We start from the raw sequence: 24128 nt of genomic DNA, 5'->3' as shown, positions 1-24128 counted from the left end.
TGAAACATATTTACTTTCTATAATATTACTGAGATATAATCCAATAAAAAATAGGTTATATTAAAGTAATTTTGTGAAATAACTGTCTCAGGGCATCTCTAGGGTTTATTGTGTAAAGTTTACAAAAACAAAGTTTCACACTAAAGAAGGTCTGCAGAAATAAAGTGGAATTTTCCATTTAGATGGAATTTTGTCCCGTTTTTTTTATAGCAAATTAGAAAGAGACAACATTGACTTGAACGCATTCAAATGATAATGAGGCAATGAATACAGAGAAGTCCTAATTGAAAATGAGGCATGACAATACAATAGGGTCCACATGGTATTTATTAATATCACAGTTGAAACTGGCTGTATGCTGTATGTATAAAGATAAAAAAAAAGACAGTAGAAGATACAAAAGCCATTCAATGATTGTCACATTGAATCCTGAGAGAATCCATGATATAGTATTTTTATATATATATATATATATTTATGACATCTGCTTTTAGTGATACTGTTTTCGGTGCGTTTTGTAATCTAACATCATTCACTTCTGCTTCAATCAAACTATGTTCAGACACCGGTAGAAAAAAATGCCTATCAGCATAAATAGCATAAATAGTCACAAACTATCTTTATAATTTACAAAAATACACATTTCGACTGTCCAAATGTATTTACACGCATATGAGCCTTAGTGCCGTGGTTTCAGTCAACATGTTCCAATAGAGAATATAAAAATAAGGCAAGTCCCATCAGGTGTCTTACTTGTATTATATCAATTGTAAATATTTACTGCATTTGGAAACTGTTTGAAGATATAGGCTGCCCTTGATAATAGGGCACTTTCATCTTATGATTGTTGTTTGAGGTAATGGCGGTCTTATGAAGGCAACTTTGGCAGATTTGTGTTGATAATGAATAATCAGTTTCAACATGGTTGATATGTAATCAACTGTAATAATTTGGCCGCTCAAAAGAAATATGTATTTGGGCAAAATAACAAAGTTACAACCTCAATAGGATAGAGTTGTAGTTTTTTGACAAATACTGGGAAAGTATCTGTTGAAACTGCCAAAAAAAAGTAAAATAGATGTTTGATATATTAAAAAAGACGTTAGTGTTCAATGCTTGTCTTACTTTGCAAGTGTAGTTTTTTTTTACCATTGGGAGCAAAGTAGGAGTTTTGACACATTTATGAAAAAAACAAAACAAAAAGATAAGTGCTCAATATTTGTTTGATTTTGCAGGTGACGTTTCCACTATTGACACTGTTAAGTTAAATCTGTCAAGTTAAATCAAGCGTACCTCAGATAGTTTAACAAAATGTTCTCTAATCTGCTTTTGCCCCGGTGTGATTGCAGAGTGTTACAGCAGCCAGTGAGGAGCTGTGAGGCCGCTATCCTCCTGCTCTCTGACCCTCTGGTGAAATGCAAACTGTACATGTACGTGTGTTTCAGAGGGATTTACAAAGAAACAAACTCCCAGCTGTGTGTGACATGAGGCTCCTATAGGTCTGAGCCCTCCCTGGGATATATCAAACTGTTGACACTGAAGCTGTTATAAAAATGACTGTTGAACTGTCCGGTCTGTCCGCTGCCAAACGTGTTGTAGTACACTCCACGGTTGAAATGCAGGCCGTCGCCGTGCTCCGACGCCCCGGCGTCCTGCCCGCCGTGGTTGGGGTGGTAGGGGCTCAGGGCCGTAATGTTCCTGTTGGACAGCTCGTTCACCAGCCCCAGGGACCCCTGCCTGCCGGGGGGCCCCGAGCCCAGCGTCGACATGCTGCTGTAAAAGTTATTGAAGCACGGCGTCGCCGAGGCCAGGCCGGCCGGCGACGACGACGTCGAGCTCTTGTGGTTCTCGTTCATGGCCTCCATCTCCGGGGAGGAGGGCCCGAGCAGCTGGGGGCTGTCTGAGGACTTGAGGGAGGCCGCCACCGCCGGTCGGCCGTCCTCGACCTTTGTGGCCCCTGCCGCCGCCGCCGCCGCCGCTCCTCCTCCGCTGCTCGGGTCTGACCGCCGCTTCCTTTTCCTGCGGAAGTTTCCGTTGTCAAACATCTTTTCGCAGTTGGGGTCCAGTGTCCAGTAGTTTCCCTTTCCTGTGATTGAAGATGAGATGAGATATTATTGGAAACATATTACAATTTGATTATTCAGTGGTTTTGGTTAAATGAACCTTTACCTGATGAAAGGTATAAAGTTATATTGGCCTCCAACTATCCAAATATAATTTTTAACTTACTAAATTCCTCCAACTAAAATGTATAGCCTACTCTTGGTGTAATTTCACCCACTTTAGTAACTTTTATGAAGCACAAAGCAAAGTGTTAGGAAGACAACCTCAGCAGTCTGCGATTGCGAACTTCTATCCCACTTTATCAACATGAGCAACTCCAAAAACACCAACCATTCAGCTCATATTTGTGTCCATCTACCCTCTTAAAGGTAAAACTGCATCACTAGAGTCTTTCTAGTTTGAGAGAATGCAGTTTTGTCTAGTCAGTAACACCTTTCCTGAGCTGACTGGCATTCTAGCTTTGACTGAAGTACAGGTTACAAGTATTAACAACATTCCTGTCATGTTCCAGTACAATGCTTTCTGTTTTACTCATTATTTTGTACATTATCCAACAAAAACCCATCATAATATTCCAATAATATTCCTATAGCAACTTATAGTGCAACTGTGGTGCTCAATAGTGAACTTGCAGTGACCTTATGGAACTTTATTGTATTTTTTTCTTTGGTATTACTATAGGAATGTCTATGTATTACTATAGGAATGTCCTTATTTTTTTAACAACTGCATGAGATTTTAATTAATTATCCTTCTAAAATGTATTATAGGATTACACAGCACATTTGCAGTATTAATAGAGTTTTGACTGAAGAGTTTGTTCATTAATATAGCTGATATGGTTTTGGGGCGGCTGTGCAAAAGTATTAAAACGTGTAAAAATGAGCTCTGACTTGTAGAAACACTGACATAATGTTGATTTTTACACTCTCAAAGTTAATTTCACACTGATTTTTGCCGTGTATAGCTCTTTATCGTAAGGGTAGTTAGGTCTAATTATCACTGATTAATACTTTATCTAAATACCCATAATTCAGACTCGCTGAAACTGCCAAGTGAGTAGTCTAGTGAGTAGCCTGAACTAAATGTCGTTCATTTATTATGATAATAATTATGACATTTCCGCCGGCGCGTTCACGTTACCTGGATCGTCCTCGTCCCTCGGCACTTTCTTGAAGCAGTCGTTCAGAGACAAGTTGTGCCGGATCGAGTTCTGCCAGCCGGCCTTGCTCTTCTTATAAAACGGGAAATTATCGGCGACATACTGGTAAATTTGGCTCAACGTCAGCTTCTTCTCGTGCGCGTTCTGGATGGCCATGGCTATGAGGGCAGAGTAGGAGTAGGGCGGCCGGACCAGCTTCAGCAGCTCCTCCTGGCTGGCGATGGACAGCCAGCCCAGATCCGGCCCGCCGAACCCAGGTGAGTTCGTTATGAACTGCCGCTGGGAGCCGTAGGAGGGCGGGATGAACGACGCCGGGTTGTTGCCGTGCAGGTAGGACGCGGAGGAGTTGACGCCCGGCCCGTTGAGCCACAGGTAAGGGTTTGGAGACGATGCGTAATCCCCGAGGCCGTAGCCGGCGGGTCTCTGTGCGCCCTGGAGGCTCTGCTGGTGGTACATGCTGCTGAAGTTGTCGCAGTACACAGCGGCCATGTCCGGGGCCTCCTGGGCGCCTTTGGGTGGGAGAGAGCCGACGGTAGGGGAGGTGTGGTGGTGGTGGTGGTGGGACTGAGGATCGATGGAGTTCATCACTCCCCGCGGGAAATCCCAAAGGAAATGCTGAGCGGTTCAGGTGGGACACAGGCAGCAGCAACAAGTGTCAGGGAGGATGGAGGAGTTTCAGGAGTTTTAATAATATAAACCCTTGACAGCAGCCACATCCAGGCACCAGATCATTTCCAGCAGCCAATAGACACACACTGAGTAACAGGGGGTGTGGTCATATTATACCTCATTCAGCAGTGGAGTCTTGGAGAGTAGGTCAGTGGTTCCCAAATGTTTTCCTGTCAAAACCTTCTGCACAGAGACACATTAAACCAAGGACCCCCATTTGGTGAGGCTTTGTCTGAGGGACAAGGGGTGCCACAACTTAACCTTAAAGTCAACAAAATGTCATCAAAAGTGACAATACAGTTTCATAGTCTTTTCTACTTGAAACATCTGGGAAAAGACATTTACATTGCATTTGTATGATGTAAATCTGCATCAATCAGTATTTTTGAGGGCTACCATAAGCACTATTTGAATACATATTTAACCCTCCAGACCTATCCAAGTTAAGTTAAAATCCTAATTAAAGATGACATAGGCTACTAAGGCTGTCTGAAGAAAAAAGTGCTGTTACATGTAGAATAGTTTCCCTTTTCCACCTCTTTTGGACCTGTCCCAAGCCATGTTTCAGTGCTTTCCTGAGGTCTATTGTGGAAACAGGGGTGCAGCTAGGAATTATGGGACCTGTGCACATGAGGGGACTCTGGGCCCCCCTCCACTTTCCTCTCCTCCCCACACCACCATTATTCTGAACATCTATGTCTACCCATCCGCAACTCAAACACACCTCCACTCATTCATTTACTGATCAATTATTGGACCCTAAGTTAAATTAATAACTAATATTTGGCTGTCAGAACCAACTTTCACCAGTCGTCCCACTTTCAAAATCTGGGAGGACAATTTTTGTTTTAATCTGCACAGGAGAAACCTCTGTAAATTCTATTCCTGCTTCTTCCAGTTTGTTTCAGACAACACAACCGTTGCTGTGTCATATTTTTCAAAAAGTTTTATTTGTAGTTTTGTAGATTTCAACCATAGACTGTAAAAAAAAGATGCTGTAGTAAGTGTGACATCACCCATAGGTTTCTGAAGGGCCGTTTTGAAGCTTGGAGATCGTGTTTACGGTCGCCGCCATGTTGACATTTTTTGGAGCCAGGGCAGCCAAAGCGAGCCTGAAGGTCGTCAACAGAGCTGCAGCGCCGCCTGCTATTGGCCCGTAATCTGTGCTCAGGACTGAATTAGGTGTGTACGACTGTATGTAGAATGAAAATCTTGGAAAAGAAATGCTTTGCACACTGAAAGATGACTTACTATTGCGATTGAAGGATATTTAATTGATCAGCATGAGGATACAGACGTTTCAGTGTAAAGCTTTCATCAGTGCACCACTAAAACAGCCTAAAGGACCCCTGGGGGTCCCCGAGCCTCACTTTGGTCTCAAAATCTAGTCTTGTCTTCAACACTGTGTCCAGTACGACGACTAAAACCATAAATGGAAGTTCAGCTCTATGAGGCATGTAGCCTGCAATAATTTACAAATCCTAATAGACCAATAAAACACAATTAACATTAATGGTTTTGCTGTAATGAGATAACACATAATGCTAACATGTAGGCTATGATAAACAACATAAAGATATTAAAAGAACTATAATTAATTACTTGGTCAATCATTTTAGCTCATTTCTCCTGTCAGTATTCATTTAGATGTGAGTAATAGTGCATGACAGGCCTGGAGCATTACTGCTGTAGCTTATATTGTTTAATTAATGTTAATTAAATTAATGTTTGATAATGTCCAGTTTTGGAAGGTCTTAAGTTGTATAGTGCATTTTAACTGCTGAAAAAAGGCCTGATCATTTGAACAAGAATACACTGCATTCAACTTGTTTTTAAGTCTGTACTATTAGCATTTATCTAAACAATAGTCATCTTGTTTTTTCTTTTATACAAGTCTTTACCTGCAGGTAAGTGACAGGGTCCAACAACACGAGAACTTAAACAAACACACACACACACACACACACACACACACACACCACAGGGCCTGAACGTTGTGAAGATGCGAGAGGAGGCAGTCTGAGGATCCAAGGCTTTTTCATATGTAATCCCAGTGAACAGCAGTCTGTATGGATCCTCTGTTACACACTTTGTTTACAAAGCCTGGGAAAAACATCACAGTGTTCTGGGTACCGAGTGTGCGTAAGATTTATATTTAAAAAAAATCAATAAATCAATCTGTCTTTCAGTAGCTCACAATTCACATTAATTGGTTGTTTTGGGTGTTATGGAGGATAAGTCATATGACGTCTCGGCTCAGCTGTTGACAGGTACACACCTTCAGCCTCAGCTCTTGTTGCTGCTCTGTGTAATAATGAGATTATAAATCGGTGAGATTTTGTTGTGGGTTTTGATTATTTGGTTTTCTATTGTGCAGTGTCTGTATCTGGTGTTTGTAAACTGTTATATAGTTGAACTTTTTCTGCCCGAGTCGCTTGGCCTAGAGTTTTCCATTAATTTATTTAGCATGGATAAACTTTGCTCATATTAGACCAGCAGGCTACTCTGCTCAGGTTCTGCTTATCTTACAGGTAGAGATGTAGAGGAGGGTGAACTCTTTTAATTTGGTGAAGTGTTTAGCCATCTTTTTAGGCTGACATGATCTTTATGATAGTGTAATCATAGTATACATCAAAGTAATAGTATGAAAATTATGTAAGTTATATGAATATGGGTCCTTTATGGAAAAAAGTATAAATTACTACTTTGCTGAAAGTATAATTAATTTTTATTTATATTGGTGACTTTCCTTATGATGATCACCAAACCATATCTAACCCACTTTTTGATTTACCACTACATCACTACATCGTTTGGGTATTATAACAAAGTACATTTTGTTAAGAGTTGTAAAATGTCAATAATGTGCAAATCACAGTCAAATTTTTCACCAGTTCTGACATCAATACCACCAGCCTGGCTGTGTGGCATTCAATTAATTTATTAATAAGTTGCCCATGATTTCAATATAAATAATTAGATTGTAAATTCATAGTCTAGCAGGATGCAGCATGAAGCAGGATGTTACATGAAAATGATTTTTTTTTTTTGTTGCTTATATGAGTGGCTGTTAGCCTTGTGTGATCACCAGCTGGAGTTCATAGTTGTTGCTCCTTTTTATTCACCTCTACATCGATAGTTATCGGCCTGCTGAGAGAGATGCCAACAGGCTGTGAATAAAGCATATTTTTACTTCAAAGAGAGCAACATGTAAAGTGAAACCACTGTTCATATGTTAATGACAAAGCATTCATTCTCAATATGTTAATTCAAGAGAGGATGTATGAACTGTTTTGTCTGATCTATTTGCCTTCTGTTGGTCCAGGACATTGATTTGCATACAAGAGTTGGCATACCTCCCTTCTATTGGCTGTTTTGTGATTGCAGTACTGTGTATGTAGCTGTATATTTTACAGTACATGCACTCTCTCAAAATGAATTTCCCACCGGTCACTGTGTCTAATATAAGATGACACACATTTCTGTTATTTTTCAACATAACACACAACACAACTTTATGGAATAACACACTTTCCACACAAACCTATTTCTCTCGAGACATAACACTGTATTTATCTGCCTGTCTGCCTAATAACCCCAACCCCAACTCTGTATTCAGTACATGACAGTATGGAGTCAATGTATTCCCACCTCCTCAATAATAATATAATAATAAAACCACCTCATGAACTGCCACTACACAGCTGCACCATCTGTATTAGAGACCCAGTTTCAAACCTATAGTGAATATACTAAATTAGACTTAATTGTCACCTGCTGGTCTGGTGCATCACCTAATTATTGGCTGCTATATGCAAACACAGCCTTCAAAGATCAAATCTGTCGTTCCTTTATGGCGCCCCCTGTTGGCACACTGTTACCCCACTTCTGGCTTTGTTTACACGGTGATTTGCTGGGTTGAGATCATTATTTCCCTCTCTGAATGCTCTGATAGTATATGACAGATAAACATAAATTGTACATGTATTTTAAGGCTGTAAATTTGTAATCTTTGTAAATATTGGAGTAAAGCAGACCTGCGTTTTGAATTATCATGGGTTAAGAAAGTTCTAAAAAGCAGTTTTTTCATCTACAAATCAAACTCTTGAGGGACCTATGTGAATTTACCCCAAATTTAGACAGTCAAACAAATTCTAGATTGTAGTTTTAAGATTATGATCATGATGGCCACACTTGTGTCAATGTAAATATACAATATTGTCTTCAGCTGGGATAGGGATTTGCAGCCCAAAACCTTAAAAAAGCGGACTATAAAGAACTAAAATGTTAAGTATTGTTTCTTAATGCTGCTTTGTTCTGCAGTGCAGACGCTCTGTATGTATCTGTAGGTCAGAGAGTTTATGCAAAAATCACTTGTGGAGCCACACTGCCACCTTGAGCTTCCCTATCGTCTGTGGAAAATCCCAATGTGAAAGATTCATCAGCATTTTGAGGATATTATGCAGGACATAATATTGACCACAAGATGGAGGCAGCTCACTGCTCAATCTGCAGTTCCTCCTGACACCACAGTGCATTTAACATCCACACAGGACAGAGCTAAACGCCGCTCTGAAAGCCACTGGGCACAAAATCCAATCCAGCTTTCATCAAAACCCTGGATGTTTTGTCCATCAACAGATATTTAATTAGAAAAGCAGCTGTGTAAGTTTTATTAAAGGAACTACTGCAGAGTGAGAAGGTCTTAGAAATGGTCTAAAATGATGAGGATTGCTTTCTGATAACATCCAGGTTCATTCCAACCTAAAGAGCCCACAGTAAGTCTAATAAAAGTCGATATAAGTTCTTAAAGTGCTCGTAAAACAAAGAGCAAGAGTTAACACAAACCTCCAGACCGCCAGTTTTCCTCTGGCCTCGGCCTGTCTGCGTTTTGCAAGCGCCCCCTCGGTGTAACATTTCTTTTTGGAGAGGAACTTTCTAATAAGACAGAGTCAGACCCCCTCTGAGACCCGCTGCGATTATTTTGGTTGGTATTGACACATTATCTGCCAACACTTCCCCCTTTTTTTTCAGAATCTGATAGACTGAGGTTTCTCTCTAATGCAGCTTTTCCACTGAGATCCAGGCCGCAGAGTAATTGTCCGCGCAGCCCCAGGAGTCGCTCTGTCTGACTGTAATTCTATAATATCGGGGTTGGCTATGACAATAATCCTCGGGGCTCATCATGCGTCTCCAAAAGTGTTTCACAAACTGAAATGTATGTATGTGAATCTGAGATTGCGGAAAAGGGATGGCTTTCTGACTTTTGAAGCCCGTATCGGCAGACCACTTTTAAAGAGAATACATTTTTTGAGGAGATAGTTTGAGTTTATGAATTATGATTCTTGCCTTAAATTAAGGATAAAACAGAAAAGATCAAAAGCAGGGTGGGCAGGGTTTGTATGAACGCCTTTTGGAACATTTGATCGTCGTTTGATGGCAATTCATGTGGCTGAGGCTGTCGTTCCTGAAAACGCAGTAGATTTTCAACTCCTATCTATCACGAAATACAAAGGAAATGAACAAGAAAGGTATCAATTATTTATCTCCCAACAGCAGAGGGCGGATCATTAGTTGGCCTCGCCTGTGCCCAGCGTGACTCGCATCCCGGCATCCCGTCTCACACTGGCTGTCAGACACATCGCTCTTCATTAACTTGACTCAGAGATCTAGGGCGTTCAAGGTGTGTGTGTGTGTTTATGCGTGCGTGTGTGTCTGGGTGTGTGTGTGACATGAGTGTGGAAGGAAAGAGAGCCCAAGGATATCTTAAAACCTTAATGGGACGTTGCCTTGGGAGTATTTATAAGAGCGTAGCGGGAGGCGGGATGTGATGGAGAAAAGAGTAAGCAGAGACTGTGAACTCTCTGCTCTGCCTTTACTGTTGCATCTCCACAACAGAGAGACAAAAGCACGACTGCTCAAAGCATTTTTAGAGCTAAAACCTTTTAAAAGAACGTGCAAAAAGAAGTAGAGCACATGATAAATAGTTGAGGGCTGGTATCTTGACACTATTTGGACGTAAATTGAGGGCATATGATTATATACAGAGACGCCAAAACAGGAGAAAAACATGCTAGCAGTTCACCATGTCCCCGACTCCAAGATCTCACCCAAACAACATATTTTTAGATCGCTTTGTTGTGTATTTTGTTAGCTTGTCACGAGGCCATGTCTACTTTTACATATTCCACTGTTTCTCCTGTCAACATGGTGTAAAATGGTACGATAAGTAACTGTGTAATACCAACACGCATAAAGAGAGACTGGTATCGTTTCCAGACTGACGTAGGAAGACCGCGATTTAGCTGGTACCTGGAAAATGTTCACAACAGACAAAAACAAGCCTGTTCAAAGCACAAAGAACACATTATAAATAGTTGATGGATGGTATGTTGACACTATGTGGATATAAATTGAGAACATATGATTATACACAGAGAGGCAAAGACAGGAAAACAACATGCTAGCATGGTACACCATGTCCCCGACTCAAAGATCTCACCCAAACAACATAATTTTAGATCGCTTTGTTGTGTATTTTTGTTAGCCTGTCAAGATGTTAGTCATGTATTCGGCTGTTTCCGCTGTCAACAGAATGTAAAATGGTAAGATAAGTACTTTCATATAATGCCAACATTCATAAAGAGAGACTAGCGAGGATCATTTCCAGGAAGAGTGTGATGCAGCTGGCCAGTGTGTTACCTGGAAAATGCCTTACTGTTCAAAGTAAGTGCTAAAACCTTTAAAAAGATGCACAATGAGGGCGAGAACACATGAGGGATGGTCCAGTATGTTGACATTATTGAGAACATATCATTATACACAGGCACAGGCCTAAAAATGCCAAAACAGGAAAAAAAAACATGCTAGCAGGGCACACACTTGCCTAACTCAAAGATCCAAACAATTAATTTGAGCTTGCTTTGTTTTTGTATTTTTGTGAGCCTGTCATGATGTTTGCTGTCAACTTTTACATAAGAAGATATTATAAGATAAGTCACTTTGTCAGACCAAAACATATAAAGAAAGACTGGTAGCGAGTTTCCAGAAATGAAGCAGGAGCAGACCGACTCAGCTGGTCAGTGTGTTACCTGGAAAATCTCGTCCTTTTCATCATATGAGGAGTAAAGTCCCAAAATGAAAAGTCCACCATGTGAAAAAGCGACAGCTGCTGTTACAACATGATTGAAAGCTCAGAATTAAATCAAATCATGGTATTTTTCAAAAGATTATAGATAACCTCAGAACTTTAATTGACAAAACACCCACACTCTTAGCAACTAGATGTGCTAAATTATACAAATATTGAATGATGAAATTGAGGGAATGATTTTTTCCCCCCCACAAAATGGATATAGAGCATTTTGTCAATAAACTCCATACACAAACAGGTATATAAGCTTGTCACATCTCATTGCATTAACAGTATCGGTTTGGGGGCGGTTGAGCTGCAAATTTGTGGATGCAAAGACCTATTTATTCTTGTTCCAGAGACAGTCGGGCCCATTCAGCCGACGCACAATCTACGCCATTTACCTTCAGTCTATTTCTGTGACATATTTACGCCCACGCATCAGGCTCAGTGAATTTACTTGTGTTTGGCTAACCTGGATAATTTACACAGGAAGCCTTTGGAAATAAACATTTGCACTTATTATATGTTGCATGCTTGTGTGCGCATACATATACTTAAAGAGCGAACACACACATGCACGCACACACGCCACACACACAACCACAACGACAGATAAGCACACACACCTCACATACATGCACGCCATCCCACTCACACACATAAGCATATACACACACACACACACAGAGAGCATTCATAGCAGGCGCTACTGAGTCGGTAATAATATAGTGCTGCTTTTGAGAGGCCAGCCACAGTTCTGTGGGCAGAGAGGGTACAGGAGATGTTATTGCTCTATATGTTTATAACGCTGCCATGGAAAAATAAGAGGCTCGGCCACAGGCATTTCCTCAGTTCCTCTATCCCCAGTCACCTCTCCAGGCCTGTGTGGGAGGGAGACTGTGTGCATTTAGATGAGGGCTGAGCACATGTCACACTTCATCATTTTCAGAAATAGGCATCCTAATTTTGCTTTCTCTGTATATATTCTGTAACAAAACCCCTTTTTTCTGCCCGGCTCACATTTCTTCACCCCGGCAATTTGAACTTCTGGAATATTTGTAGCATCTATTGTCTGGATGCTGCGGCGCTGACGCCAGCACTCCTCGCTATTATTTGCTTGAAATGTTGATTTAGTGTAATGTTGGAGATCTAGGAATTTAAACATAAATATTTGAAGGAGACGGGAGTATTTGTTGCATCTATTGTCTGGTTTGACCCTTGCGCTGCTTAGTATTGGTTGCTTGTATCGTCGGTAGCCTAGAAATTGAAGCTTATTCCACTGGATACGAGTGTCAGCTAAATATCTAAAATGTAAATGTAATGACTGATGATGCCACATTCCACCATTTTCAGAGACATGAATCATTTTCTTTACTCCTCGAACAAGCCGTCAAAATGTGTCAGGCAGTTATTATCCTAAGGCCAACAATGTCGGATGATTAGGCCTTGGGGCACGTTACCTTTTCATCCTGGCTCTTATTTTCTCCACCTAGCACTTCTCTCTTATAAATGAATATTTGAAGGATACAGGAATATGTATTGCTTCTGTTGTCTGGGTGCTGCGGCTTTGACCCTTGCAGTCGTTGCTGTTGACTACTTGTAATGTTGGTGAAGAAGGAAATGAAGGTTATTCTACTGTTGCACACATTGTAGAGTAAAGCTTTAGATACTAGTGTGAAACCAGAACTATAAATGCGGTATGTATTTATGACTCTAAGGAAAAATGCATTGGTTTCTACCTGGTTTTTTAATTCTTTTCCTAGCACTTATGTAATATATACGTACACTCTAAGGACTTATTGTGCTGTTGCACTCACTGTAAGTTGCTCTAAGTGATATTGTCAGCCTATAATGTAAATGTAAATGTAATGGCTGAAGACATGTCACATTCCATCATTTTCAGATATATGCATCCTAGCTTGTCTCTGCTCCTCTGAACCAGCCCTCTGTTTGTGATCCAGAGGATAATTAGGCCTCGGAGCATTGTGGTGAATGTTTGGTCTCACTCTGGTGGGGTTAAAAGAGAATGCTCCTTTTGGTTGCCAGAATATGAGCATATATCCCTTAAAGAGGCAGAACTGTAGCTACTCGTGTCTCTGATGTGCCATCCAACTTTAAAATACAGCTTTGCGAGCTCGGTCTTCTTCAAAGCGTGTTTTTCTCCCTTAGCTGTGCCCCCGTCTGCCAGCTCCGACTCCGCTCTGCCTGCTGCCTCCAAATGATGAGTGGAACTTGGGTGAAGAGGTTGGGTGAAAGCCTGAGAGGAACTGCAACTAATTCATGAAACAAGCCTCTATCTCATAAGCTAAAAAGTAGTTATAAAAGCATTATAAATACTGAGAACCTGCCACAAATGGGACATTGAGCCACTGGTGTTGTGTGTGCTGATCATTGTCCCGCTTAGAATTCCCTTTGAGTAATCAGCGTCTAAAAAAAACCCTTTCATTCTCTTTGACTTCAAGGCCTAATGGCTTTTTTAGTAACGACTTTGTGTCTTTAACGGCGCAAACATCATTAACACAGGCCATTGTTATTCTAATCTCTCTCTGTCAGCGGCCTTGGAGGCAGACCCCTCGTCCCGCTGAAACAGTTTCCCCCATTGTGAGCCGTGCAGGGAGGAGGGATGGAGGGGGGGGTGAGGGGGGGAGGGGGGGTGGGGGGGTGGGGGGTGGAGGGGTGAGGTGGCTGCTTCAACCGCTGCCACCTGAACGGGCATCGGCGCCCAGAAAAAGCCTTACATTTAGGGTGGTCCAACCCGCCATGCCACTGCCTCCCATCTCCAAACCGCGTCCTCCTGGCTCTCCTCTTTATGTGGTCCTAGTTACCCCAACCCCCCCCTCTCCCCCCCTCCCTCCCTCCCTCTCTCTCTCTCTCTTTCTCTCTCTCTCTCTCTCTACACAACCTCTCACAAAAAGCCCCACACAGGACGAACAAAGTTTCACTGGCCCTCATTTGTTGACTTATCTGGACCAGCATGGCAGCCGTTTGCTGTTTTTTTTTTTTTTTTAGGTGGCGGACCGTTGTTCCCCCGACACACAGGAAGAGCCTCTGCCATCTCCTCCACGGCTCGAGCAGGTGCAAAGACAAGGCTCAATGACATCTTTGTACCAAATGGAAGAAATCTGGGGGTTTAACAGCACCCCTGGCCCGGCCCGGCACCCCCCACCCGCCCCCCTCTGTCTCCCTCTGGGAACTTGACTGTGAGAAGTTAGCAGTGGCGGGGCGCTCAGAGGGAAGCTATATATCCTGCAGTGACACAGACACCAAAGGTAGTTGGTTTTCGGCTTTTATGGCTGGCTTTCACGTTACTTTTATCACAGGCTGCTCTGGTCTTTTACTGGCTGTTGTAATTCACATCGGTCCAACGCTGCCTCTAAGCCCAGTTCACAAGAGAAACTCACAATAGCAAGTCCAGTATAGTAACTCCGACCCAACGGCAAAATTCATTATCTGGTCTATACTCTACTTGATGTGCGACGATGTGCGACAACAGTGAGCTGGTTTGGAAGAAAAGCATCTCTGAGCTCATTTATCATGTAGTTAATCAGGGAAGAAGGAAACAAATATCAACTTTGCAGTTCTCCCAAGGTTTTACAGTAATAATCTGTGACATTTTCATATAAATAAATGTCCATTTTGCTGCTCTCTATCGCTGTTTGATATAAATATAGTGATTTAACCTATAGCCAGTTGATGAAAGCTTTTCCATTGTCTGTTCTAAACAGCCGGTGTCTGGTAGCTCTTTCCTGGGAAAAATCCTCTGCTGCACAGGAAGTGATGCGTTTTATGTTTCTGGTTTGTTTGGAATAAACAGAAGAAGAAGAACTGGGTAGTTAGCATGAGCAGCGATAGCCACCATGGCTGAATAGACAAAGAAAAGAGAAACTCAAACTGCATCAACAGAAAATCCAAGCTCCGCCCACACTGTTTGATTGACAGGTGATCTGTGGGAAGTGCAGTGCAGAAACACCGCAGACATGAGGCTGAGCAACAAAGATGGAGACAAAATAAAACCAAAAAACAGGAATCTCGCAGATTACGACTTCAAGCAAGCGGCCAGGAGGAAAATGCGTCTTTAAAGCCAAGTTACAATGAAGCAGACCCAACAAACACTAATGCAAGTTTACGGCTGTTAAAAGTGTACATTAGTGAGTTCAGTACCTCGGTTATGTAGATTGGATCTGATTTGCGGGCTTTATATTTCATTTTCTTAGTAGTTTAATGCTTCAAAATCAGGCAGAAGCCCATAATTCACTGCCACGCTGCCGTCTTGTGCCAAGCCAGCTAAGCCAGGATCGGCTCTCATGTCAGGACATTACTGCTGTTTGGCACCGCCGACGTGGCAGGAACAGGCCATGAAGGGAGTGACGAAAACTGGCTTCAGGCTGCGCTTTAGAAACTAAAACAGAAGCTCCATCTATTTCTTATATATACAGCATATCAGTGGAATTAAGCAGCAAAGTGAACAAGAGGAAATTTGGGAAGAGTCGTCGGTCACCAGCTTGTCATCAAGCATTCCTGAATCCTTTTTGTTTAAGGAGGTGGTGAGACAAGTGAATTGCTTTCCCGAAATTATCTTTATTGTATAGAATTGCATATCCAATCAACATTTGCATGTGAGGTCCTGTTGTCCTAATGCCATATGTATCAGTATGTAATGTGAAACCCTGTAAATTGTCAATACATCCCTCCACCGATGCCACTAAGTCAAATTCCTGTACATTTATTATTCATGGCGATTAATGCGATTCTGATCCTGAGCCTAATGATCAGCCACGATAAGCCGTCCTCTTCGGCTCCCAAAACTTAAAGAGTATGTGGTTTTATTATTTCTGGAGCCGGTCCCACGGCCCGAGCCTCCGCAGCCCACCCTGGATTTCATGGAGCTCTCAGGCGGTGACCTCAGGAACAATGTGGGGTGCTGTGCTGGTTCTGGGGACCGGGCGAGCCCAGCTGCCCCCACCTGCTAGCAGCTTTACTGGCCTGGCCCCGGGCCCCGAGCCTGCTCCCACACTGCAAAAAACACCCAGCTTATCAGGTGGTTTAATCTTGTGTTCGGTCTTTAAAAGCTGTTTTTGTTGTTTGTCTTTAAAACTGTTAAAAAAAATGGCAGTGGGGACAATTTCACTTCTTTCCCATGTAGTTGATCTCATTTCAGGAATTCAAAATCACTCCACTTGTCACTTGACTGAAGAAAGTTCTTGGAAATCGTTTTTTAATGAAAACAAGTGATGTGAAATAAATCCATTCAAAGATTTAGTTGTTTTGTTTTGTGGAAAAATAAGATTTGAAAGCTGGAAGATGGACATTTTTTGCAGTGTAGGCCTGCCTGATCCTCCATGGGGATCCAGCTGGGGTAGGAAGGGCCTCTGAGTGTGTGTGTGCATGTGTGTGTGTGTGTGTGTGTGTGTGGGGGGGGGGGTTATAGTGATCCTTCACTCAGCTGTCAGTCCACACACACATACGCACACACACACACACAAACGCAGGCACACACAGACACGCACATGCATACACATCATGGCCATAGTTCAATCAGCTGTCAGTACACACACACACACACACACACACTATACACACGCACACATGGCATGTAGATCACATGGTCCTGTGTGAAGCCCCTCTGCCCCACCTGCCTTGGCTGCAGCGGGGGTCTGCATGTGAACACTGGGAGATTGTGATGCAGCACAATGCTGGCACAGAGTCGTGGGGGATAAACACCCTTTAAGCCCATAACTAGGCTGTAAGAAAAACATCACTTCTCCTGCTCTTCTCCTGTTCCACTGCGCTGGCTGTGTGAGCATGTGCAGCCCTTTCAGCTTCACCTATAGAGCTTCTCTGTCATGCATGATGGGAATATCTGTTGCATGTGTGGGATTCCCTACTTTTGGCTGCATGTAATGTTGCTGATTATTCTATACTTTTCATCTAAATGCCGAAAATATAAACACAAATGTAAACATCCCGGTCTGCAGCTGCAGGGTTAATATGATTGGCTTTCTACTGCTGCTGCCAGCAAGTTGTAGTACTATAGTACTGTAGTACTTTTGCAGTATAGCAGTGTACTACTGTAATACTGTAGCGCTACAGTGTGTTTCCTGCAACCTGATTTTGGTTGTGGAACCCAGATTCGCTTCTGGGCCCATTCCAGGATCAGTTCCAGTAGCTGTTGCTGTGTAAGAATTTATATTATTATATTATGATATATGGAAAATAGTGCTGTAGATTAAATTATACTTATTATTTTTTGGGGGGGCCAGGCTGAGCAATAAGGCCAGATGATGAATTTTCATTGTATTTACTTTTTTCCCAGCTGTGTTGGGAGGAAATTAATGTAAACACAGGTGATGTGGCCGTGTAGTACTGCAGAACTGCAATACTTTAGCAGTGTGGTACTGTTGCACTGTAGTACTACTGTAATACTGTAGTGCTGCTTGTAAATGTAAATGTTTGTGGCTTGCTAGGTTAAACTCAGGCCATCAATGCCTACATAAATGAAGAATATGATAATGACAATAAATTAATTCAGTCAGTAGTGTATTTCTTAATTGTCCAGGCAACAGCGTTTTTTTTTTGTTTGTTTTGTCTTTATTACAGCCATGGAAAATTAAAGGTTTTTAAACATATTTTTCAACACAACAATGTACCTCATTTTAATCAAGGTTTTGTATGTTCACAGCTCTCTATGCTAATCTGTACATGAGCAATAGGCATTACATTACATTATATTACATTACATTACATTACATTACGTCATTTACAAACAATAATTTATTTAGAAACTTCAAGTTATGCAAAAAATCATAAACTGTGTCAAGAACAGCGTCCCTCAGTCTGCCGCCTGCGCCCAGGTGATGTGAACCGACTCAAACAGCGGCGCCTGCGAACGAGGCCTTTTCCTCTCGTCTTGCCGTCTCTCTCTGCTGTCACTCATACTGTCTTCTCCTTTTACTTTCTTTACTGTTGTCATTGAGCAGGGCGGCGAACAGAACGGCTCCGAATGCAGCTGCAGCTCCAACCATCACAGCCCCCGTCACCGCACGAACCTGCAACACACAAATGAATTGAAGGTCAAAGGTACATTCCTGAAATTATCTACATTTTGATTATATCCACATACATTCTGGAAGAGTTTCACTTGTAGGTGAAAAGTGAGCTTTTGTGAAGTTTTGTAGCCCATCAGAACTCAAATTAAAGGTCACTGCACATAAACAACTATTTTAGTATACATTGTTTGCGCTCAAATGACACCCTCTTACTGTCCGTCCCTAAGGTTCGCACTGAATTTGGCAAACGGGCCTTTATGTTCTCCGCCCCTGCAGCCTGGAACCACTTGCAGACAGATTTGCAGCTAGATGAGCTGATCCCGATTAGGGCATTCAAAAATGTAGGGGTGAAGGGTTTGGAGGCAAATTCAATTGGAATTTGTAATTGCTTCCTTAGCTAGACCCGTTTCCTCCTGTCTGTCTTTTAGGCATATGATTCTGTGAGTTGCTACTGTATGTTTTGTTTTATGTGCTTTTAATGTTTGCTTGTATGTTGTTTGAAATTCTGTATTGCTGCTATCTTGGCCAGGGCTCCCTCGAAAAAGAGATCTTGTAATCTCAATGGGACTCACCTGGTTAAATAAAGGTTTAATAATAAAATAAAAAAATGTGAAACTAATGTATCGCTGCCACCTATTGTTAGTTCTGTCCTGCCCCACATAGTGTATCAAAACCTCAGACAAATTCGACAATTTGCAGAGTGAAAAAATCTCTTCAATCCAGCAAATCACTATGTAAACAAAGGCTGCAGTGGGGTGACAGTGATTCAGCAGGGGGCGCCATCCTGCAACCACAGACTGAAATGTACATGGCAACAAAATAAACATTAACCTAATGTAGGTTATCAACTTTCATGCAGTGAAAAATCCAAACTAGCTCAATTTTGTGCTAAATTCCTTAAAACTTTGAGCTGGCATCCTCTGATGTAGCACCATGCATGTATTAGTTTTTCATTGCTGTAAAATGGCTTCTTCTGGATTATGGTTAATTTTGTGTAGCAACAACATGGTGAAGGTGACAGATGTGCCAAGTGTCTCGGTTAAACAGCCTCGTCTGAAAATAGCGAATCATCTTGGTAATCATCCTCTGTTCTTGTAAATACTGGTAATCACAATTTATTCAACACCACATCTGCTTCTTATCAACCATAATAGACTGTGTTAGATTTGTTTATTGTTAAAATGAATGAGATGTGTATTTTCTAAATTCAACCAGTCTCCAGGTGCAGACACTTTGATTGATAAAGGGATTTCAACAAAGACATGCTACTACTATTATGTTCTATTAACCTTTATGTGATGAGCTGAGCAGTGTGGCTTACAGCTAATGACTTATTTCTGCCAAGTTCTTTTGGTTAGAAAATAATGAAAGACTTTAAATATGTTTAAGAAAAAGTGGATTCTATGTGGCACACTTTATCTGTAAAGTCTGGGCAACATTCCTTGTTTGAATGACACCTGAGTTTGTGTTATACATAAATTGTACCTGGATGTATGGATGTGTCTTGCAAGCCCATGTGGGCTGGGCACCACAGTGCATAAATAAAATAAAATAAGATAAAATAAATGTACTAGTCGCTTCCGCCCACCATGGTGTATGTTGGTGGAAGAAGAACTCAAACTTGAACTGAGGGAACAGCTGGTGAACCAACTATAAAAGTTGAGATTTTATTGAAATGATGTGCTGATTGGTGAATCACTTGTATGCAGTTTTCCAGTGGCAGCTAGTGATTTGTCAAAGGTCTGAAGTGATTTTCTATGATGTACAGTGTGTATCTGTATATGAGACGTTCTCTCCAAGAGAATGGAACGTATCGCTCTAGTAAGCCTGCCAACTTTTAACTAACCAAATGCAATATGAGCATCTTATGATAACTACTTAAATGTGATAAAACATACTTTGGATAAGTAGGAAAAGTGACAGCGAATGTGAATTCTGCATTTGTGATACGCAAGACTGGCATCTGCGAGGTTGCAACAACAGATTTGAGAAGTTGTAATCACTGGGTTGTACTTGCACTCAAAAATAAAAGAAAAAAGATAAATTTGAGCAAATATATTACAAGTTTGCAGCTTCTAATCCATTGATTCAAATATTATACTTGCACATTTGTAAATCTTTTCTGTGAATTAAAATTTAGGACAGTGTAAATTCCAACATGCAAGTTCTCAGGTGTTTTGCTACAGCAATATTTCATACAACACACCCAAAGTTATCACTAGTGCCTTAGTCAGCACAGCTGCAGTATCAAACCTCTTTAATGAAGTTTACCCATTGACCCACACAGGACCAGACTCTGAATTAGCAGTATGAATGAACGCAGCATCAGCATCAGCAGCTGCAGCACACCCACCTGGCGAGACTCTGCCTTGCCGTATCGCAGCTCCGTGACAAAGTGCTCACAGTTGTTTGTGGCGACAGAGTAGGGCAACTCCCGACCCGCCATCCTGCAGGCGTCCCTCACGATGAGGCGAGGCGGGCGAGGATCGTACTCGTCATCCAGCAGGTTGTTGATACGGAACCTGTGGGGGCCGACCACCTCAGAGACCTTCTGACGCCGCACCAGCGCCCTGTCGCCGTCCAGCACCGAGACCAGGCTGCTGAAAACACCTGACTCCTCACCTGGGTGTGTGAGAAGAGAGAGAGAGAGAGAGAGAGAGAGAGAGAGAGAGAGAGAGAGAGAGAGAGAGAGAGAGAGAGAGAGAGAGAGAGAGAAAGGAAAGAGAGAAATAAAACAGAAAGAGAAACAGAGAAAGAGAGAGAGAGGGAGGATGAGAGAGGGAAAAAGAAAGAGAAAGAAAACAGAAAGAGAAACAGAGAAAGAGAGAGAGGGAGGATGCGAGAGGGAACAGGAAAGAGAAAGAAAACAGAAAGAGAAAGAGAGAAACAGAGAGAGAGAGAGAGAGCAGAGAGAGAGAGAGGTGCGGACAAATGAAAAGAGAAAGAGTTATCATTCATCAGAGTAAGTCTTGATATCAGTCACCACCTTTGCAGATTGGAGTTAGTCATACAAATATTTCTCAGAGGCAGAAATAATCTCATTGGTTGGGTTAAACCACAATGGGCGGAGCCAAAGAGCCACAGCAAGAGGTAAGAGAGAGCAGGAAGCTAATATTATGAAGCCTAGCGCTCTGCTAACTGACAAAATGCAAACTACCCATACTAAGTTATCTAGGTTAGCTAGTTAGCTAGCCTTCAAGTTCAAACTAGCCATACTAGGTAAGCTAGTTAGCTAGCTGCTAACCTTCATCATCATGGATGCCATTGTCATGAATGAATGAACAGAAGAAGTCATTGCCATTTATATTTTTATTTTTATTTGGCCAGAGTTCCCTCTTTGTCATTCAAGTTTGCCAGTTAGCTAACTTGCACTCCGAAAAATGTTGGTTCTTTGGCTCCGCCCACTGAGGTTTAACTTATTTCTGCCTCCAGAGCGCTCTTCCTCCAAGAAACTGCCTTATATTTTAGTACCATCCCTTACCTGGCTGGCATTGGAAAGAAAAATTTCTTCTAAATTTAACCTGGTTAAAAAAGGTTAATAGAAATAGGCTACAATTCCCCATTGTGTGCTATCAGCAGCCGGTTTCAGTAAGAGCAAAATGCTGCAAAAATGCAAGCGTAGCCCTGATCACTTCAATATTGTATCATAAATGGATATCATTTATGAATTGTGCAGCGTATCTGAGTGATCACACACTCCGAGTAAGTCTGGGTTCATTTAATTTTCAATCAATCAATGCAGAAAGTTTTCTCTTACACAGTGGAATTTGGTCCCAAGTTAAACAGTGAAAAACTTTTGAGGAGGCTCTTTTCTCCAGCCTATTAGGAAGTAATTGAAAATGAGCGCTCTATCACTCGCAGATGAATTGCATTGTCCAGATACATTAAGAAATGACTGAGTTGAAAATGTAATGACGCTGACCGTGACTCTTACACTCAATATAGAATATCTCATTTTTTTTAAACTCTTATTTAACCATTTAACATTCTGGTTTTATTTCAACACCATATGGAAATAGTTACAGGGAAGTGACACACACACACACACACACACACACACACACACACACACACACACACATGCAGGACCTCTGGAGCAGGTAGGGGTCTCTCTAGGCGATGATCTCTCTAACCACCCCACCCTGCTGCCCCAAAGATCTCAGGAAAACAAGGAAATAAAACAAACCCCCAAAAGCAATATGAAATTAAAGGAAGGTGAAAGATTAAAGGCGGTCTTTGAGAATAAATATATTAAATACGGCAATTCACTCACTGGGTGGGATCATGTGAATGACTTCATTGCCTCCGATGTAGACGGCCCAGTGCTGATACGGCCCCCGGAAGATCTCTATCAGGTCGCCTGGCTTTGGGTCCTTATCAAACTAGAAGAAGAAGAAGAAGAAGAAGAAGAAGAAGAAGAAACATCAAGACATGTAGTCAGTGTCAATGCAAAAGTACACAAAAGTTAGCTTTTTAACTCTTTTTTTGTAGCACAATGAAAAGAAAGACTTCAGGCCTGTTCCATTACTCACATGTTGTTGTTCATCTTAAGAAATGTATGTGTGTGAAAGAATACTTTTATCTCATTTTTTTTTTTGCTGTTGACTCATCTACAGGGCAATATGGATTTAAGGTTAAAAGATGAAAAGTAGGTGGAAGAACAGACTGTCGCTTTTGATAATAGCCGTCTACTGCCACCTTTGGCTCGCTTTTCCTATACACTATTGACTATACATTTTGCTTGAAGAATATATAAATAAGAGTTGTGCAATGACCCACACAGCTTTCCTTCTTCCCTCATGACATTATGCCAAAACAATAAAGAGTGATACAGTGTATCAGGACATGAATCATAAAACAATGGGCAACAGAACACAGTTTACTTGGAAATGAAACTTTCATGGGAGCAGAGAAGTTTCACAGACAGGATTCAAAATAGTAAATTGTTTCGAGCTAATAGGAGTTTTATATCGCATGATAAAGACACAGTATGTTGTATCTATGTTCAACATTTGTATTTGTTGTATTATCTTCAATTTGTTCTGTCCTATACTTTCTTAATGTAATGACCCAATTTCCCCACAAGGATTAATAATCTAATCAAAGAAACATTAAAGATACTAAATTAATAGAGCATTTTATGGATAATTAGTCCTGAGCATCTACAATATCTGACTATTTCATTTATGATATCCACCAGATTCAAAGCAGCTTCTTAAAATGTGCAAATTAATGTTTTTCTTTTGTATAAATTGTTTCATTAGTCATTTTCACTGTGCCTTAGTGCAGATGCTCAGTGACATTAGAAGACTGAAGCACCTGACTGTTACCTTTAAATTTTAAGGAGTGAAGTGCCATTTTTTATATTGATTTTAGTACTTAACATGATAACACACTGAACCACAGAACACTGCAAACTCAGAGTGACATGACAGCACAATTTTTCTTATTCCTGCTGAATAATCCATGAAAACGTTGCACAATGGAATTGTAGATAGATAATTACTTATATAGCACCATTCATACATAGAATGCAACTCAAAGTGCTTTACATAAAATAGATTGATTAAAACAATAAATTGATTCAAAACAGTAAATGGATTCAAACCATTACATTGCATTAAAATTTCAATAGATATGTACTTTGAAGATGTTCTTTTTAAATGACGCATCCTCCTGTACTTTTGATTATCAAATAAATTAAGTCAATCAGTTGAGTGGTAGTCAGTTCTACACTAACTAAACAGTGATAAAACAGCAGTAGAAGACTCACCAGTACTGGGGCCATGTCTGTATCTCTTCTTCTATCAGGGAAGAACAGTGACCAGGCAATTTATATCTACAGAAAGCGAAACCTAACTGTGCTCATGTTTCAGAAGAAGAGGTGTTCCCACGATGAGGTAATATACTGAGATGCTGACACACAACAAACAAAGATTAGATCAAGGTAATGGAAACTTTGGGTAATCACTGACTAGAGGAAGCAAAGGTTGTACTTCAGCAGCTGCCAGGTAAACAGAGTGTGAACCTGTGTACAGCACAGGTTAGGTTT

General features: G+C 41.3%; 2 protein-coding genes across 2 annotated transcripts; both read right to left on the bottom strand.

Annotated features, from left to right (window-relative positions):
- Positions 1-353: 353 nt before the first annotated feature.
- Positions 354-3811, bottom strand: foxi2 (forkhead box I2). Its single transcript, XM_071922509.2, has 2 exons — positions 3208-3811; positions 354-2086 (listed from the first exon to the last, which is right to left on the bottom strand). Exons 1-2 carry the CDS (start codon positions 3809-3811, stop codon positions 1494-1496), a joined length of 1197 nt encoding a protein of 398 aa, XP_071778610.1. The 3' UTR covers positions 354-1493.
- Positions 3812-17729: 13918 nt separating this feature from the next.
- On the bottom strand, positions 17730-23908 carry LOC139929569 (phospholipase A and acyltransferase 4-like). Its single transcript, XM_071922507.2, has 4 exons — positions 23850-23908; positions 22350-22458; positions 20430-20698; positions 17730-18076 (listed from the first exon to the last, which is right to left on the bottom strand). Exons 1-4 carry the CDS (start codon positions 23862-23864, stop codon positions 17957-17959), a joined length of 513 nt encoding a protein of 170 aa, XP_071778608.2. The 5' UTR covers positions 23865-23908; the 3' UTR covers positions 17730-17956.
- Between the last annotated feature and the right edge of the window lie 220 nt (positions 23909-24128).

Source organism: Centroberyx gerrardi, chromosome 17 (genome assembly GCF_048128805.1).
Source record: "Centroberyx gerrardi isolate f3 chromosome 17, fCenGer3.hap1.cur.20231027, whole genome shotgun sequence".
In the NCBI taxonomy this organism is placed as follows: Eukaryota; Metazoa; Chordata; class Actinopteri; order Beryciformes; family Berycidae; genus Centroberyx; species Centroberyx gerrardi.
This window is presented reverse-complemented; position numbering and strand designations above follow the sequence as displayed.